Source organism: Anabrus simplex, chromosome 6 (genome assembly GCF_040414725.1).
Source record: "Anabrus simplex isolate iqAnaSimp1 chromosome 6, ASM4041472v1, whole genome shotgun sequence".
Classification (NCBI taxonomy): Eukaryota; Metazoa; Arthropoda; class Insecta; order Orthoptera; family Tettigoniidae; genus Anabrus; species Anabrus simplex.
In genome coordinates this window covers 299494921-299515296 of record NC_090270.1, presented here as the reverse complement: position 1 = coordinate 299515296, position 20376 = coordinate 299494921, and the positions used below count along the sequence as shown (strand labels likewise).

The window sequence follows — 20376 nt, the reverse complement described above, 5'->3', positions numbered from 1 at the left end:
CCCAAACAGCACACTGTAGCATATATTTGTGATAGCGGTGGTGGTATAATAATTATAATTTCGTGTGGCTATTTCTAGTTGGGTGCAGCCCTTGTAAGCCAGACCCTCTGATGAGGGTGGGCAGCATCTGCCATGTGTAGGTAGCTGTGTGTTATTGTGGTAATAATAATTTTGTGTGGCTATTTCTAGCCGAGTGCAGCCCTTGTAAGGCAGACCCTCAGATGAGGGTGGGCGGCATCTGCCACGTGTAGGTAACTGCATGTTATTGTGGTGGAGGGTAGTGTTGTGTGTGGTGTGTGGGTTGCAGGGATGTTGGGGACAGCACATACACCCAGCCCCCGGGTCATTGGAATTAACCAATGAAGGTTAAAATCCCTGACACGGCCGGGAATCGAACCCAGGACCCTCTGAACCGAAGGCCAGTACGCTGACCATTCAGCTGAGTTGGACTGTTATTGTGGTGGAAGACAGCGTTATGTGTGGTGTGCGAGTTGCAGGGATGTTGGGGACAGCACAAACACCTGGTCCCCGAGCCAAGGGAATTAACCATTTAAGGTTAAAATCTCCGACCCAGCCGGGAATCGAACCCGGGACCCCTGTGGCCATAGGCCAGCACTCTAACCATTTAGCCATGGAGCCGGACGCAGTGGTGGTGGTTACTGTTTTAGGAGGAAGTGAAACTGGGCAACCATCCTCTATTAACACTAATCACAGGAAAAAATGAAAGGGGTCTGTCACTTCGAAAAATGAAGATATCAACCAAAGAAAAAACAGAGCCATGAAGGGAGTAAAAATGAAAGGCTTCTTAGGCCTTGAATGCTCTAATGCCGTCAGGGTCAGAAAAGAACAAGAGTTGGATACCAGTGGGATCCAAACCCACAACCTCTTTGGTATGTAACGACCTAATATGTTGAAAGTTTATTTCAAGTACATTCTATATAACATGTTAATATTTGTATTTTATTAGTGAATGTTGATTTTTGGAAAGAAAGTCTTCAGTGTTAGAAGAGTAATTATGTGATGTGCCTATCCAGCTGAAGTGTCTGAGTGGTTAACGCACCATGCTTGTTAACAGGAAATAATATTCAAGTTAAAAGAAGTATCTACTTCTCTACTTAACACAAAAATGTAAATCAAAAGTAAAATTTACCTGCATATGTGCATCATGGCATCTTCAAATAGCACAAGATTCATAGCTGCCACCAAGTCATTATAACTGACCAGTGCATCCTGCAGAAGGCCACTGAGAGAGTCCCAGTCCTTGACAGGCATGTACTTTGGTTCACCAATTCCTTGAGCAAAATGGCAGTAAATGTTGGGCTTCTCTAGCACAAGACCTTCATCCAGCTCCTAGATCACAATGAAATAACTAGAGAAAGTATGCTTATAATTCAGGTTAAATTTCTGGATTTCAACAAGGTAAATAAAAATTTCACTCAGTACTACAGTAATAGGTTACATTATCTAAGAGGTTTCAAGAGCACCATAATCAAGGTCATCTGGAGCATAACTGAAAAAACAAAAAACTTTTATTTTCTGAAAGATGAGGATAATAAGTAGATTTATTTATGCTAGCCCTTTAATGTCACACTAATGCTCACAGATTTTAGCAGTGTGGGATAAGGAAGGGCTAAGTCTGGGAAGCAAGCAGTTACAGACTTAATTAGGGTGCAGCCCAAACATTTGTCTGGTGTGAAAAACGGGAAGCCAAATAAAACCATGTTCAAGAACACTGGCAGTTGAGTTTGAACCCACCAGCTCCTGAATCCAAGCCTATAGCTATAACTCCTCTTCAGATCCCAGTGGCATTTATAGGGAGGGGAGTTAGGGATTGGAGTAACTTAACAAGGGAGATGTTCAATAAATTTCCAATTTCTTTGCAATCATTTAAGAAAATACAAGGAAAACAACAGATAGGGAATCTGCCACCTGGGCGACTACCCTATATGCATATCAGTAGTGATTGATTGATTGATTGATTGATAGATAGATAGATAGATAGATAGATAGATAGATAGATAGATAGATAGATAGATAGATAGCTAGCTATGTGACCAATATTACACTGCCAAATTGCTCAGTAATAAGCAAGGAAACACAATGGCATTAACTATTAACCTTTTCACTTCCATGCCCGAGTTAACTCGGACATCCGAGTGTCTTCCGCTGTCACAACCACAAGTTAACTCATATTTCAAATGTCCCGCTCTCTACCGGTGCTGAATTTATTTGTATGTTCCAGTTCTGTCGCTGAACGTGAGATGGCATCATCTGACAATGCTCAGAGAAGAACACAGCTATCTTGATACATCGCAAGCACCGTATATTTAGTATCGACGCTTACACTCTTCTTCGACAGCTGTCTTGAGTCACCCAACATGGCTGCATCCATAAGCACTAGTAAACAAAGGTTGACGGAAAGTGATATTTTAGATGTTTTACGTAATGATGACGAGTCTGACTATTACGAGGATAGTTAAGATGATATATTAGTGAATGATTCTGTGGAGAGTGATAGTAGGAGTGATTTATCTGAAGGTGGGGAGGAGGAGGAATTAGAAATTGAATCTGATCACATGGTGCGGAAACGGCCGAGGTTAGTGCCACCAAATACAGTTTCTCGTAGAACCTGGATAAATGACGCTAATTTTACACCAATAAAACATGATTTTGACCCAACCCAGTCTGTCATTAGGGACGAACTTAACCTCAATGAACATTCTACCGAATACAAAATATTCATAACGTTATTCACAAAGGACAAATAAGACAAGCCATAAGAGGAAGGAAACTAGATATGAATGTGTGAAGTGTAGTGCTTCACTTTGTGTACACCCCCTGCATGGAAAATTACCACACAGTAGTGAAGTTTCGATGAAAATGTGAAGGGATAATGTATTAATTTCACTTTTGGTCATAAAACTTTGTAAATAGTTGTAAACATAAGATAAATATTAGCTTATTTCAGCTAGTGTGAAATTATTGAAAATAACCCGGGATGAGGCATGCATAAGCAGGAAAGATACTTGGGAGTGAAAAGGTTAATAATATGCTTATAGCATACTAGAGGACCCGTGCCACTCCACAGCATTCAGATAATGTGTCTTGATATGAAAATGCTCCATGCACCACCCAGGTATTTTTTAATGTTTACTTTATTATGTGTCAAGTGAATTTATTTAGATTCTTTACTGTGATGATGGATATTTTATGAACTACTTTGTAGCTTTACAGTTATTGTTGTGAAGCCTCCATGGCTCAGGTGGCAGCATGTCGGCCTCTCGCCACTGGGTTCCTTGGTTCAAATCCCAGTCACTCCATGTGAGATTTGTGCTGGACAAAGTGGAGGCAGGACAGGTTTTCCTCCGGGTTCTCTGGTTTTCCCTGTTATATTTCATTCCAGCAACACACTCCAGTATCATTTCATTTCATCTGTCATTCGTTAATCATTGCCCCAAAGGAGTGCGATAGGTTTCGGCAGCTGGCACAATTCCTGTCCTCACCGCAAGATGGAGGCTTCATACATTCCATCCCTGACCAGGTCAATGACTGGAAAACAGGTTCTAGGTTTTTTTTGTGTTTCTTTCTTCAGAGTTATTGTTGTGTCACAATCTCAAAAGACAACACTGTTAGGCAGGAAATACTCAGCAGGACACAGAAAGCATCGAACTTCTACAGTCAAGTCAGAAATCTCCTCTGGGACTGCAAAATATCACAGAAAGAAAAAACAATCATGTACCACACTTACTTCATACCAATCCTCACGTATGGTTTAGAGACATGTACCCTACTAAACAAAGACTTCAGTAGAATCCAAGCAAATGAAATGAGATTCATTAGAACCATGAACGAAACAACCAGAAAGGACAAGATCAGAAATGAAGTGAATAGGAAAGTAGCTGGTATTGAGGTTTCTATTATCAGTGTCATAAAGAAACGCAGATTTCAGTGGTATGGGCACATAATGAGAATGAACAGGGAAAGACCTGCCAGAAAATATTTCGACCTTAATCTCGTAGGAAGAAGACCACAGGGAAGACCAAGAAAACGATGGATAGAGACTGTAAGATCAGATGTGGAGGAGAGAGGATACAAATGGGAGGATGTACTGGATCAGAAGATGTATGAAGACAGAAGGAGATGGCGAGCACTTGTACACCACACCCGGGAAACTGGAGTTGGGAAATGATGATGATGATGATGATTGTTGTGCGTTTAATTTAAAGTTTTAATCTTAGATAGTTTGTCCTTGTGCAGCCCGTGGTGTCTGGGAAGTAGTTCATCTTTTCACATAAATAATAAAAAGTTATAATTGTACGGTACATATTTACGCGTTGCATCATGAATACAGTGAAACTCGGTTAAGAAGTTCCCGCATAAGAAGTTTTCCCACCTAAGAAGTGTGATATTCTTGGTCCCTTGATCAGTTGCATTAAGATATATGTATATTTTTCCCGTGTAAAGTGTTCTGTTGTAAATATATTTCCCGGTTAAACAGTTCAGATTTTAGAGCCCCTTGAAATAGAAAACGTCCGCTCAAAGCAGCCCATGGTTAGAACCCTCCAGTCTCCGCGCAAGTTGCACCCTGTGTTAGAACGTTCGCACGCTCGCGGTGTGTGTCTGGTGTCACGGAACATGTGCGGGCCTGCCAAGGCCATATGATGTCACGCTATGACAACACAGACACCAGATGCTCACTCTCACCTTGTGGAATCGAATCGAACCCATCAGTCGAAATTTCCACTCCATCGTTCCATCTAGCGGAATAGAATCAAACGGGATTCTACGTGGGAAACATAAAGCACACAATGCATGGTTTGATAAAACTTTAATGCAGTAATTTGCGGGCCGCAACAGGGTGAAGTCATTAATCGAGGTGGTCTAAATATTTATTAAAAACCGTAAAGTGTATTTGTCCACAACATTACTGTTAATCTACCACAAAATTGAATATTCTAACCTGTTTGATTTTTCATTCCTTTGCTTATTTCCTTCCTGGCATTCTCTCTTACGTTGTTGTTGCAATAATACTTATGGGTCTTGCCGTAGAGGAAATTACGTTTTTGAACTAAACTGATAAGATTTTCCGTGTCCATTATTAGTGAGGTGAATAAAAACAACTTTCTGACTCTATGTAGAAAACAGCCGACTTGCCAGCAGCCAGCTGATACACATGCCGCCAAACAAGCCGGCCAAAAGATCCCGATCGTTTACGAGGTTGAATGAATGTTGATAGACAACTGGGTATTGATGGGAGGCACACAGAGGCATTGCATTACCACGTGTTGGCATAAAATTGAAAGTTATTTTTAATTTTACCTTTATACGAGCTAAACATTGTATTATCGTGTCACTCGTAATTATTACATCGCATTACTAGAACGTTGCACAAGGATGAGGAGACATGAAATAAAATTCTCGCGGGGAAAGAAACTGTTAACGTTTAGATGTGCTAGCGTTGCTACTGCGCCTTTATTGCCCCAGATACTTTTCCATGCACTCATTTCTGCAACTTTGAACCTGTGTTTCTTTTCTTCATTACCTATAGCATGAAGAGGATTGAAGCGGGAAAATAAACTCAATACTGGCTTGGCCATGCGGTACTTGTGAAACAGCCAGAAACTGTTAATAAACTTAACCATGATAGGTTTACAAAACAAAAGATTGTGTAATAATGTTTTGTTCTTTGATCTGACCACTGAGGAAGGGAATGGTTGAGATTTCACGAAACATGTTTGGTTTAATAAATAGTTTTTCTTTCATTTAATGAGTGTATTGATCAAGGCGGATTCAAATAAACTATTTTAAATAGTTACATTATACAGCCAGAAACCACGCCCGTTGCCGTGACAACCAGTAGAAATGCAGGGGCAATTTTGGCCTAGGTTCTAAGAATCTCTAAGAATAAGTTGCCAGATTTCCCATTTGCTGCCGTTATCCTTGAAGCAGGTGTCGGGGGTGTGAGGAAGATAGAAAGCACATGCTAACAAACTGTAGTACACGGCTTGTCTTTGCGTCTTGTAAGTCTAAGCTATGGATTGCTAAGCATAGTGTAGCGTCGTAATTAGTATAAATAGGAGTCGGGGAAGTTAGTTGTACTTGTAATATCAACGTACAAACTTTTTAAGTGAAAATGAGTGGAACTCTGAGGAAAGAGATCATGTGAAAGGCACTAACAATAAAAGACAAAGTGGAGATTATAAGGAAAGTGGAGTCTTCTACACTTTCCCGTGTTGCTTTGGCAAAGGAGCTGGGGATGCCGCCGTCTACTTTGAACGGCATTATAGCAAAGAAAGGAGAGATCTCTGCTTCTGCAGAGAATACTTCAGCAAATTGCAAGGAAGTTAAATCTGAAAAGTACGATGAAAGAGAACAAGCTCTGCTAATATGGTTTATACAGCAGCGAATTTTAAACATACCTTTCAGTGGGACTATTGTGAAGGAGAAAGCCGCATGCAAATTAAGGGTACCTTTTACCGCATCGAATGGGTGGCTGGACCGCTTTAAAAATAGAGCCAGCATCGTTTACAAAACAATTTGTGGCAAAGCAGAGAGTGTAAGTGTGGAGGAAAGGGAAGCGTGGAAGGAAATGGTTCTGTCTGCTAAAATAAGCAAACCTTGCAATGTTTTTATATAATATGTTCCCTTCTCTTATCAAATATATTTATAATACGGTATGTTTAATTATTTTACTTTATCTCTAAAAATATTGTCATGATAATCGAATTTTTATATTGTGGCTTTCTGTTAGCAGCTCTTATATATCGGCCTATTTCGGTATTGTTCACAAACAAGGAAATCTGTTGGCTGTGTGTTTCACATGTATTTCAAAGTACAGAAAAAGTTTTTGGGCATTACCCCTTTTAAGAAGTTTCCTGCTTAAGAAGTTTTTTTTTTTTGCAGTCCCTTGAAAAACTTCTTAACAGAGTTTCACTGTATGATGTACACAATTTCAACCGCCATTGAGACTGTCGCCAATCACCCTAGCGTACTTGAAAATTGTGGATTCAACACTAACCTCGGTCAATCTGGACATTTTCCTTTTCACCTTTTGTGACCCCGTGTCGATATGGATGATGCGCATACACTTAAACGGCATCCAGTGTCAAAATTCATCTTGGCAACACCAAAAACTATGGATTTGACACCAATATTGGTTGTTTCTGATGATTTTCCATGTCATTCCCTCCCAACCCCCAACCATAGGGATGTCTTCCTCCTACAGTATTTTTCTCCAGATAGTAAGTCATATGTGTACGAAGACTGATTGAAATGGCAGGTTTGCATATACACACCTGCCTTTTTTAATAGTTTAGCTTCGCCGATATCTTTATGTAAAGATATTGCTCCTTAACTGTGTGCAACCTGCTAAGTGCAGTCATTTAGTGATTTTGATTTTAGGATTACTCGAAGTTGATTAAACTTAGAGACCTATCAACATATGATGATTCACTGGCAGGTAATTCCGGAGAGAATAAAAACAGAATGAAGCAAACCGGTCCAGTAGAATGGCTGGACGAACTGGACAAAGCCTTTTTTAGTACGCATTTTAATACATAGATTGCTCAACACCTACTCAATTCGATCAATGTACCATCTCAATGACAGAAAAAAGAACAGTACTGCTTTAATTTTATGCTAAATGATGGATGTTTCACACATAATACATCATATTATCAGAATCATTCACTATAAGAACTGGACTTCGACAAGGAGACGGACTTTCACCATTGTTATTTAATTGTGCATTGGAGAAGGTTATGCGTGAATGGAACAAGAAATGCCAACCAACTATCAAGATCGGTAGAAATATTAAACTCAACTGCCTTGCTTTTGCGGACGATTTAGCATTACTTGCAAATACAATAGAAGAGGCTAAATTTCAAATTGAACAACTAGAAATTATAGCTAAAAAAATGGGATTACAAATTTCATTTGAAAAAACAGAAATGATGCCAACTTTTAAAGTTGATTTACCAGTTATTCAGCTGAACAGTAATAAAGAGATTAAAATTGTTCAGAAATTCAAATATCTTGGGGAAATAATAACATGGAACACAAATGAAAAAGAAGCAATAGAACACAGAACAACTAAATTTAAACAAGCACAAAGACTTACCTGGCCAACCTATAAAAAAAAATCTCTTTCGATAAACGCTAAGCTGAAACACTATAATTCCATAGTTAAACCAGAGGCAACCTATGCTAGTGAAACTTTATTCAAATTAAATGTAAAATCTACAACAGACAAATTACAGAAAACTGAGAGAAGAATTCTTAGAACAATTATTAATAAAAAACACCAAGTTGATGGACAGTGGAGATTGTTGCCTAACAACATTGTCTATCGTGAATGTGAATCAATAATATCTACAATGCGTAAAAGAAGAATTTCCTTTTTCTGTCACATATCAAGATTAGCAGACACCAGGATATTGAAACAACTATTCGATTACTTTTTGAAGAATAAAATCAATAATAATTGGTTCAAAGAAGTTCAGGACGATTTGGAAGAATTGGGTATAACTCGGCAACAAATCAAAGACAGAAAAGAGAAGAGGATTTTGAAGAACAAAAGCATAAGTCTCAAACTAAAAGCAGTTGAACGGAAACAATATACTATATCGGACACACAAAGGGCTTCCAGGTCGGAGAGGATGAAAAAGTTCTGGGAGAAGAAGAAGAAGAAATTAACTCAAATGTATTGATTTCAGTGCTCCAATGTGGGCGTAAAATATGTAAATAAAAATAAATAAAAATACATCATAACATGACTGAAAGCTGCTAGCATTCATGGGTGGAATGGAGGAAAAATTCTGGTTGGTTGAACATAGGGCATCACAGTTCCCCTTTTCAGAAAGGGTAAAAATGTCCACAGCCTGTTTCCAGTCATTCGACCGAGTCAGGAATGGCATGAATGAAGCCCTCATCTAGCAGCGAGAATAGGAATTGTGCCAGCTGCCGAAGCCTAACGCACTCCTCTGGGGCAATGATTAATGAAAGGAAATGATACTGGAGAGTGTTGCTGGAATGAAATATGACAGGAAAAACTGGAGTACCCGGAGAAAAACCTGTCCTGCCTCCGCTTTGTCCTGCACAAATCTCACATGGAGTGACCAGGATTTGAACCACAGAACCCAGCGGTGAGAGGCTGGCATGCTGCCGCCTGAGCCGCGGAGGCTCCTTTCAGAAAGGGTAGTAGGTGGAAAATTGGTAACTACAGAAGGAATTATTCACCTCACTGATGGACTTGGGTTATGGGAACCCAGTTAAGGAGAGCCAAGCAATACAGCTATAGATGTTGTCATGGCTCTCGAGATAGACAGCAGTCATCTTGGCAGGCCAAATCCCTAATGGGTTGTTTTGCCACAAGTATATTGATTTGTTACTAGAGTAAATGTTTGCAGTAAAAAATATTGAGTAAAAGAAATAAAAAAATTTGGATATAATTGGTAAGCATTTCATGGAGCTTACCTCAAAACTCTTCTTGATTACATCCATTTGTATCTTACTGAAGGCTTCTATATCCTTATCATCCACCAGTTTATCACCATACACTCGCTGCGTCTCATGCATCCACAATCTCACGAGATCAGTGGATTGAGTGAGGCAGTCTCCTTGACTGAAGAGCAGGCCCTGGAGAGAATAAAATTTAATACAAAAGAGGAAGAATTACGATGACACTCACGCACGCGTGCGCGCGCGCGCGCACACACACACACACACACACACACACACACTCTCTCTCTCTCTCTCTGCTTACATTGGCCAAACTGGCAGAAATTTCATTATCCAGTATCTAGAACATGTTAATGCTAAAAAGCGCAATCGATTTTCAGCTATGAATGAACATATGTCAGATTTCCAACATGAATTCACATCCATTGAAGATAATCTATTAATTCTCCACAGAGAAAATAAGAGTAAGTTACTGAACACATATGAAAACATTTTCATCCATTTCGATCAGGGTTTTAACCCTATTTTCAATTTAAATGAAACTACTGAACAAGCTATCGTTCTCTTCAAGATATTGTTATTCCTTCTTAATAGAATATAAAGTCACAACTCTTCCCCTCATTTCATGTAAGTTCTCCCTCCCACAACTTTATCTTCTCCCTCTCTTGCTGCTTTCAACAGCTGACCTGCTTGGCACGACCGTGATATTCGGATTATTGCAAACTTGTACTGTGGTCAGAAAGCAGCAGTCAAGACTGAGGAAAACCTGTCAGAAGAAATAGGCATCCACTCTGGCATTTGACAAGGATGCATATTGTCACCTCTACTCTTCAACATTTACTCAGAGGCTATCCTTGCAGAAGCTGTGGAAGAACCATCTACCATAAGCATCATTATCAACGGGGAACGTCTAAACAACCTCCATTATGCTGATGACACAGTATTGCTAGCAGACAATGCAGAAGACCTTGAAATATTATTAGACAAAGTGAATGGTGCTTGCAACAACAGAAGACTGAAGATAAACATTAAGAAAACTCAGTTCATGGTCGACAGTAAGCAGCAAGATGTCCCGTGCAACTCGCTCTTGACAATGAACCCATCGCTGGGGTTCACCAATACCAGTATCTAGGATGTTACCTCAACCAAAAATGGGACTGCAGCCACGAAATACAAGTGAGAAGCATCTTCATGCAGTTGAAGAAGCTGCTCAACAACTGCAACCTACAACTAAACCTAAGGCTCCGTCTGGTCCGTGCCTACATCTTTCCCATGTTACTTTATGGAATGGAAGGCTGGACACTTACTCAAGCCCTCTGCAAAAGATTGGAAGCATTCGAAATGTGGATGAACAGACGGATGCTTCACATTTCGTGGACAGACAGAATACGCAATTCTGAGGTGTTGGATCGACTTGGAAAGAAGACTGAAGTCATGCTGACCATTAAAAGGCAGAAGCTGGAATACTTCAGCCATATAATGCAGAATGATAACTACAGAATCTTGCAGCTTGTTATAAAATGAAAAATAGAAGGACGTAGGAGTCCTGGTAGACAACGAACTCTATGGATGAAGAACCTCGTAGACTGGTATGGGTTGGACACGATGTCTCTGTTCCGTATCACTGCATCCAACTTCAAGATCGCCACGTTGACTGCCAACCTTCGCTAGAAGATGGCACATTAAGAAGAAGAAGAATGTGGTGCTTCCTCTAGATCCTTTTCTACAAACTTGATATTCTTTTCAAAACTGAAGAAGGCCCAAAAAAGCTAAAACATGTATCACTAATTGTGTTTTTAATTAACATTTGTGTATCGACTAAGGTGGATTTTTAATGGACATAATTCTGTAATGCGTACTCACTCACAAATCATGATACTTCAGGAAATGACTAATTGATGAGAGTGATATTTGATGTAGAGGTTCCTCTTAAGTCACAATTAATAGCTAAGAAACTTTTTTAAATATTCAACCCTTGAGGAGTAAAAGTATTGCAGTGAAATCACACAAAAATGGGCAATCTTATGGAGTGACAGGTTGTGGACTTCTATTACTGTTAAGTTTTACACTGCTTGGTAGTCAAAATAATAATTTTTTTTTTTTTGTCACTTGATAGCATTCATATTCCTTGTTGAGGCTTACTCTGTGTTATGGCAGGCAGACTGTGTGTTGAGATGAAGCAGTTGGCAAATCTACTTCTTATTTTGTTCTACTGGTTGAAAGTGAAGGATTCTACACGTTACATTTTTTTTAAAATATGCCTATAGAATGTGTTTCTATCTATGAGGTAACAATTTCTTACTATGTGGTGGCTATCACAGGAGAAGGAACTTGTCTTTTTGGCTCAAGATATTTCTCAGGACATCAAAAGAATCAAGAAGATATTTTTTTTCTTTTCTTACATCTTAATCTATTTACTAACCAGTGTTGGCTTCTCCCATGGACTCAGTGAGGGTTCCCACCTCTACTGCCTCAAGGGCAGTGTCCAAGAGTGTGAGACTTTGGGTCTGCAATACACATTCACTTCAAAACAAATTAAACAATAGATCACTACATCTGATGGAAAGGAATACCTATTCAAATTACAAATGTTCCTCTTAAAGCTACATAAAGTCATTTCCCATATTACTATTGAAGAAACAAGTTGCTCACCTACACAGATAAGGATACCAACTCCCAGATCAACTAAAGAACATTTGGCTGCTGTAGAAGCGACAAAATAGTTTGGCATCAACCACAGCAGTTTTGATGTGTCATTTAGTTTCAAGTTTGGATATGTTATTCAGACTTCATCAATGTTTTAAATTAATACTGTAAATTGTGACATATCAGAGTGTTTAAATTATTATTGGTTATATCTGTGCATATGTCTTCCAGTTGGAGCGTGGCTGAAGATGACCCAATATATATGGGGTCAATTTTTTCTTTTTTTTTTTTTTTTTTTTTTTGCTAGGGGCTTTACGTCGCACCGACACAGATAGGTCTTATGGCGACGATGCATATGGGGTCAAAACTAGTCCCAGTTTTATAAGACAATATACAAGCTAATGGTATTGAATAGGTGGACCCTTCTCTACCCTTTCATAGTGACTCTGAACTGATTTGCAGAGGAAGCTGCTCAGATAAGTAAATATAAAAGGTACTTACTTGAAATACATTAGAGAGATCTCTAAGGTTGAAAACATAATGAAACTTGATGGCAGTTGGTAGAAATACTTGAGTAACCTTGTGGTGGAATGCCAGAGATGCTGCTACAACATTAGTGGAGAGTTTGGACACAGTCATAGGGAATCTGTACTCAAGATTGGTCAGGTGTTGAGATAAGATGGAATGATATATCATGTTCAATGACTCGGTCCCAGGAAAACTGCAACAAACAAAGAAGTGAAATTAATTTCATGTAAAATTCCACCTAATAAATCCACCATTTAACGTATACCTCATTTTCCAATAAATTACTTAGCAGGTATAAAGAGAATGATTATAGATTGTTCCAAAAAACATATTTGTTACTTAATTACAAATTAAAACAGATTGTTTATGAGAGTTGCTACTTAAGATTTAAGCATAACAAAATTATTTCTAGGAAAATCCCCCTGAAGATGAAACGTACACTGAAAACATGACTTAACAAGCTGTTTTTACACAGACAAAGTTTAACGTGAAACTAAATGATGTCAAACTAAAACTTAAAATACTGAGCTCAATAACTGCAGTCGCTTAAGTGCGGCCAATATCCAGTATTCAGGAGATAGTAGGTTCGAACCCTACTGTCGGCAGCCCTTAAGATAGTTTTCCGTGGTTTCCCATTTTCACACCAGGCAAATGCTGGGGCTGTACTTTAATTAAGGCCATGGCCACTTCCTTCCCTCTCCTAGCCCTTCCCTGTTCCATCGTCGCCATAAGACCTATCTGTGTCGGTGCGACGTAAAGTAACTAGAAAAAAAAAACCTTAAAATTAAAGACTCACATAACAACCACTAAGCCTGCCTGGTGGCCATGATCGTTAAGGTGTTGAAGTCGAAACGGTCTGACACCAATGTTAGCCGGTTCGAGCCCCGTTGGTCAAAAAAATGTTGACCTTCAGAATGTTGGCCAGCAGCATAGAGGAGGTATTCAATTTCTAATCACTAGATTGCATGCCAAAAGCCTGGATTAAATTTCAAACCTCTCCACAGTGCTCATATGGAGTGAGGGCATATGATGCTGTTGATGGTGGTGATTCGTCCATCGAATGGGGACGTTAAGACTTGAGCAGACCCCTTGGTGCTATTCGACAGGAGTAGGCTATGTGTCAACACTGGGTTTCACCCTCTCCCTTCCTACTATCATATATCATGTCATTCATTTCATCTCATTAACTCCTCTGATGAGGTTGACATCAAGAACGGCAACCTGTTATAAAAACCCACCACGATAGATTCATCTCACCTCATACCTGACCCCGTAGAGAAATGGGACAAGGGCTCGACAAATATAAGAATAACTCTAAATCAACAAATGAGTTTGTAAAATATCAAGCAACTTCACAATAAAGAAATCTACAAATATTCACTTCAAACAGATAATACAAATCCTAAAACTAAACATTCAGAAAAATATCCAAGCAGAGCCGGGTACGACAGCTAGTCTAGTAATAGTTTAATGTCACGCTAGCTCAGATAAGATTTCCATGTTGATGGGATAAGAAAGGAGTAGGAGCAGAAAGGAAGTCGCTATAACCTTCACTGAGGTATACAACCCCAGTATTTGTTTGGTTTGAAAGTGAGAAAAGTATGGCAAGCCATCTTCTTGGCTGGTAACCCCAGGATTCAAACCTATGATCTCTCTAATATAAGCTCACAGCTACGCAACCCAAACTGTATGGCCATTTCACTATGTACCCAGCATTTGCTTGGTGTGAAAGTGAAAAACCAGTAACAATCATCTTCAGGGCTGCCAGTGGTGGGATTTGAACCCACTAAATCTACGTTTACAGTACAGCTGCACAGCCGGTATCACTCAGCCAACTCGTTTGGTTACTTTATACTTCTTGACACCCAAATTGCTCAGTAAATTAGTAAATATTGCACTTATAAATGCCTTTTTTAACTTTGCAGATCTGAAAATGTAATTTCACATATTTATTGTATAACAGTAATTTGGTAATTCCTTAACTTACTTTTTCATTTGATACTAATCTGACTACTATTTCATAGTATGTATAGGTGCAGCTTGTTTTTGATTAAATTATCTTCATAAATTTATATTTAAAAATTGCTGCACTATAATGTTAATTAAAACTCATTTTCATGTAGAGGAATGTGTGATCTTTGTAAATATTCAAAAATGTATTACAATCATTACTTTCCCTACCATTGAAAAAGTTTCAAAAACCATTAAAAATCTTGCAATTTTTGGAGGGTAGCAGACTCAAATACGGCCATCTCCAAAGTCTTAAAATTAAGTATCTCAGGACAGAAAATCATATTCTTCTCATATTTAGTTACTGTGAAACATAGATCCCTTGAGAAGAGTACTACTACTACTACTACTACTACTACTACTACTACTGGTAGGCAATTGATGTCCTTACTCTAGGGTGAGGATTGTTATACAGTAATTTGATGTTCCTGCAGAACCCCAGCACATGTCCAAGCATTTCCGTCCCATTGCAAATGTTTTGGCGGCAATGGGTTGAGCTGAAGGTTCTGTCAGGAACTGATCTTACTGCAGTCAGGTTGCACAACACTTTTATAGCATTTATGTATTTGGATGAAGACAAAGGTGACTTGCGAGACATCCAGAAGTTTGCTTTCGGGTGATTGGCATACAAAACCACTCCTCCCCCTTTATAAGGCAAATGACTCTAAAACTGAAAAGATCAATTTCTCATAATTTTTCACAGTTTTCTTCCATTGGGATAAGACTTTCTTTATCGATGTTCATTTTATGGAGCGCCATGTTCTGCTCATTGGTATTTTTATTCTTTTATCTTTTCTCTTCTGTTTAGCTGAAAGGAAGAAAGTAAACCACACAATAAAAGGACAGAGTGAAAGTTTGAGAAGAGGAACCACAAACCTGACAGCAAAAACACAGAAATGCCTTTGAAGTCTGGGATTGATGGTGAAACTTCCAGCAGTAGGGTTCATGCACGCAACGTACTGACAGTTGTGGATATCCTTGAGTGAGAGCTTGGTTCGATCGTACCAGTGGCTATAATCCAGATGCTGCCTGATGAGAGTATGCGGCTGAACAGTGCCATAAGCATCCACCTAGAAATACAGTGAACGTTTATAATTTATTCAAAATATTAAGCTTGCTACATGAGGAAAAAACACCAGGCAAAAAGGAAAAAAAAAAGTTATTGGCTCTTTCTTTAGCTGAAAACCAAATATGTGCAAACAGTTGTGGCTTCTTCTAGTACAGGAAAAGATGTAGATCTCCTTTCAAGCTGTTTTCCAATTTTAAAGTAATTTTATGACTATTTGATGTTTTATTGTTTCTTAGTTCTTTAAACTGAAAATACTAGTGGCCTGTTGCAGCAATAGCTGTGAACAAAGGCTAAAAATCAGAAAATGTACTGAACTCCAGAAGAAAATTTATTTTCCTTTAAACTTCCACTTCCCCTGTGACTATACATATGGAATTTTTGAACCTTTGCAACATATAGAATTTTCATAATGAATTCTGTTGGCAAGACTTGAATCTAAAATAATGAGTAAGTTATTCCACCTTTTCAATACAAATTAAATAATTGTTTATTAAATAAATAATATATTTGTTCAACTCACATTTTAGTAAGGCAATTCTTTGCATATATGATCAATTCTACATCTCATCAAGATTATGAATGATTCAAAATGTATCTATGCTTTGCAGTTATAAAAAGAATATCAAAAAATACTTCTTCTCCTCTACCACAACAACACTATGCATATATGCCCAGTTCCATATCTCATCAAGACTGTGAATTTTGAATTGTATCTACGTTCTTGAATACTACATAGAATATTATAAGACTTCTTCTTCTCATATATTCCTACAGCTAAGTGAACTAATTTTTTACCAAAAAAGTGTTTTTCAGGAAATTCTATAAACAATTTTTCATAGTGTCAAACTTATATGTTTTAAGACAATCTTTAAAACAGCTGTTTCTACACGTGATGTGGCTGAAGATGACCTTTAAATAGGTCAAAACTAGTCCTATTAAATGTTTACTTAACAAACAACTATTTAACTTGTATTGAAAAGGTGGAATGTCTCACTTATTATTTTATTTGGTTTAATCAAAGTTCAATACGGACCCATAAAATGAAATTCATTTCTCTATAAGACTTAAATCTGTCACATAGCTGGCTGCATAATGCTCGGCAATTTTCAGCAGGCAGTATGTCTGAAATGTACCTATGAATCATCCCCTGAATCTTAAAACAGTAAGGACCTAATCCTGGAATGTGGCTACGGTTAGCAGAAAAGGATACAAAGGACATTGTACTATTATACATGGTTCATGAAATCATTGCCATGTGGCATCATACCTTTAAGTACGTCGTTTACTTGAGGTTGTGGACAATAAACCAAACCATTGTACCAACACGTATTACAGTGTCCATCTACCATTTCTACAGTGAAATGTCATGCTTGGCAGTGCATGCAGATTTCATTTAATTACCCTACATTGAACAATTCAATGTAAGTTGCATAATAAAGGACTTCTTGAAATATAGAATATCCTGAGGTGGATATCTTTCTGTTTCTCACTTAATAGAACCTACATGGAGCAACAACTGGTATTCTGGTGATAACTTGATTTCACAGAGCCATCCATTGTACTAACGTACAAAAAACTGCATAGACCACTTTCATAGAGCCCTCTATCGGGCTGCCATAGAAAGATCAGCAAAGACAACTTTCACAGAGCTGTCTACCGGCAAATAAAGTTAACTGCAACGACCTAAGCATTGTGTTATTTGAATAAATGACTACTTCATGCAAAAAAAAGGACTGAATGAAATTACTAATATTTTTCTAGTAATCCTGAGATGGAGATCTTTCTTTTGATGTATAATACATAGGTGTTAGTATTGTGATTTTCTCACGATATTGTGTTACACGTTCAAATTATATAACAGGTGTATGCATAAGTTTTTGCTGGTTTTTGTGGTAAAGAAAACACATAATTTTCAAGTGAAATTCATTTTTTGTTTATTCAAAATATTGGCCATCGGTTTCTACACACTTCGCCCATCTTTCAGGGAAGTTATGAATACCATATGCCTTTGCTGGCAAGATGTAGTGTTTACATTGCACTGGTATGGGCTACATCAAATTTGTTACTTTCATTGATCTGTCTCAGTCTCATCCTTGGCTTTGACAATATGAAAGTGACTGAGGTATGAGTGATGCTAGTAATACCATTACTTATGTAGCCAGTCCCTGTTATGAATGGTGTGAAAATATCACTCATAGGGTCGGTTGGTGCATGCATTTCAGTGGGCTTGGCAGACTGATATGTAATAGCAACGGCTGGCTCGGTGAGGAAAGCAACAGGAAACTACCTCACTCCGCATTTCCCTAGTATGCCTCTTCAGTGATGCCTAGGCTATTTATGACAGCTGTTGGCGGAGCTGCACAGGATCAAACCAGCCTTCAGGCTGAATGCCCAACATACATACATAAATACCATGCCAGAAAAACCATTCATCGAGCCATTTTCCAACTTCCTCTAAATTCTTGAAGTGCTGCTCTGTGAGTGCATGCCCCATTGATGCGAAGAGGTGATAGTCAGATAGCACCAGGTCGGGGAAGTACGGCAGGTGCAGAAGGATGTCCCATCCAAGCAATTTCAAGGTGTCTTTCACTGGTTATGATGTGTGAGACGGCGCATTGTCATATAACAAAATCACTTTGCCATGTCTTCTGGCCCATTCTGGTCATCTTTTGATCAATGCGTGATTTAAATTAATCATTTTTTGGTGATAACATTGTGCATTAACGGTTTTGCCAGACTTCAAGAGTTCATAACACACAATACCGCTCTGCTCCCACCAGAGACAAAGCATGGTCTTCCTGCCGAAGTAATTTGGCCTTGGTGTTGAAGGACTGGCTTCGCCAGGTGACAGCCACAATTTTTCTCTTCGGGTTTTCAAAATAAATCCATTTTTCATCACCCGTCACAATTCGGTACAGAAATGATTTTCTTTCATGGCACTGAAGCAGCATTTCACAAGTGACTTTGCCATTTGCCGTTCATTCAAATCATGTGGGACAAATTTACCGAGTTTACTGCTCTTCCTCATTGCTCATAAATGTCTGCTGATAGATAGTTTCTTGTGACACATTTAATGCTTGTGCTAATTGCTGTTGAGTTTAAGTTGGTTCATCATCCAGTAATGCCTGCAATTGCTCGTCTTCACACTTTTATGGCCTTTCACATTGAAATCACCACGTTTAAATTGTCGAAACCATGCCTCACATGTTCTAATCGATGGAGTGTGTTCACTGTATGTTTCTAGCAGCAAACAATGACTTTCCACAGCCTTTTTCTTTTGATTAAATAATAAAAAGCAATGCGTGCTGCAAATGTTTTTTTCAGGCACAAACGACAACGTGATAACTGAACGATACGACACATGCACTAGTGTTTGGCGGACTCAACTTGTGTGGGTTGATAGGTTAATGTCAGACAAACAAACTGATGTATGAGTAAAATTCATATGCTGCATACTATTCGGAAAAGACATATATACACCTGGTATATATATTCAATTTTGTGAAAACAAAATAAAAGTAACTGGGCTGAATTTGTTACTTGAGAAATATTTTACTCAATTATAATTACTAATTACTTTTTCAGCTGCCTCTGTGGATCCATGGTAGAGTGTCGGCCTCTGAATCCCAAGATAGAGGGTTCAAACCCGGCAGAGATAGTTGGGTTTTTGAAGGGCGGAAAAAAGTCCATTCGACACTCCATGTCGTACGATGTCGGCATGTAAAAGATCTCTGGGGATGCATTTGGTATTTACCCGACAAAATTAATTAAATCTCGGCCATAGATGCCCAAGAGAGATCTGGTTTACTCTGTCTGCCATTTAGCAGACCTAGAGTAAAACTGAACGTCGAAATTGACGAGCAGACAGCCAGATGGCGTCAAATCGAAATGTCTACACACGGTAGCTGAGGCCATACGATTATTATTTTTTTAAACTTTTTCAACAAGTAATCAGTAAAAGTACAATTACTTCACATAACACAAATTTTTAGGAAAACAGACTTTTTTTCACATGGGGCTGGAATGATACCAAAGTTTGCAAGGACAAAGACATTACTCCATTTTTACAATACTTTTATTTTATAGCAAAGAGACTTTAATTAACTGTCTGTGTTCACTAAGTGAGACTAAACAAACTTTCAAATGATTGCTCCCAAGCAAAGTATATATATATATTTTTTACAATTTGCTTTACATCGCACTAACACAGATAGATTTCATGGCGACAATGGGATAGGAAAATCCTAGGAGATGGAAAGCAGCCGTGGCCTTAATTAAGGTACAGCCCCAGCATTTGCCTGGTGTAGAAATGGGAAACCATGGAAAACCATCTTCAGAGCTGTTGACAGTGGAGTTTGAACCCACTATCTCCCGGATGCATGCTCACAACTGCGCGGCCCTAAGCGCACGGCCATCTCGCCAGGTCACAGTTTAGATGTCACATTCTTGTTTTAATTATTTTCAGGGCAAACTAAAAATATTTATTCGGATAGGAGAATGAAAATTCCTTAATCCCTTTGCCATCACATGTTCATTCCAGATTGATTCTCAACCAGGCTGAACACAATTATCTAAATTTCTACCAGTAATAACAAGGTGGGAGCAACTGAACGATTCTGTGTAGTGTACTTTTTTCACAAGATTTAAGGATGGGATGTTATCAC

General features: G+C 38.6%; 1 protein-coding gene across 1 annotated transcript in view; it reads right to left on the bottom strand.

Annotated features, from left to right (window-relative positions):
- Positions 1-20376, bottom strand: part of Dhc93AB (Dynein heavy chain at 93AB) — a 780004-nt gene that overhangs the window by 187558 nt on the left and 572070 nt on the right. Inside the window, exons 49-52 of the mRNA XM_068228295.1 lie at positions 15520-15713; positions 12607-12826; positions 9475-9636; positions 1151-1350 (exon numbers count right to left, since the gene is read on the bottom strand). Of these exons, the coding sequence (XP_068084396.1) occupies positions 1151-1350; positions 9475-9636; positions 12607-12826; positions 15520-15713 (776 nt within the window). The remainder of the gene's footprint in view (positions 1-1150; positions 1351-9474; positions 9637-12606; positions 12827-15519; positions 15714-20376) is intronic.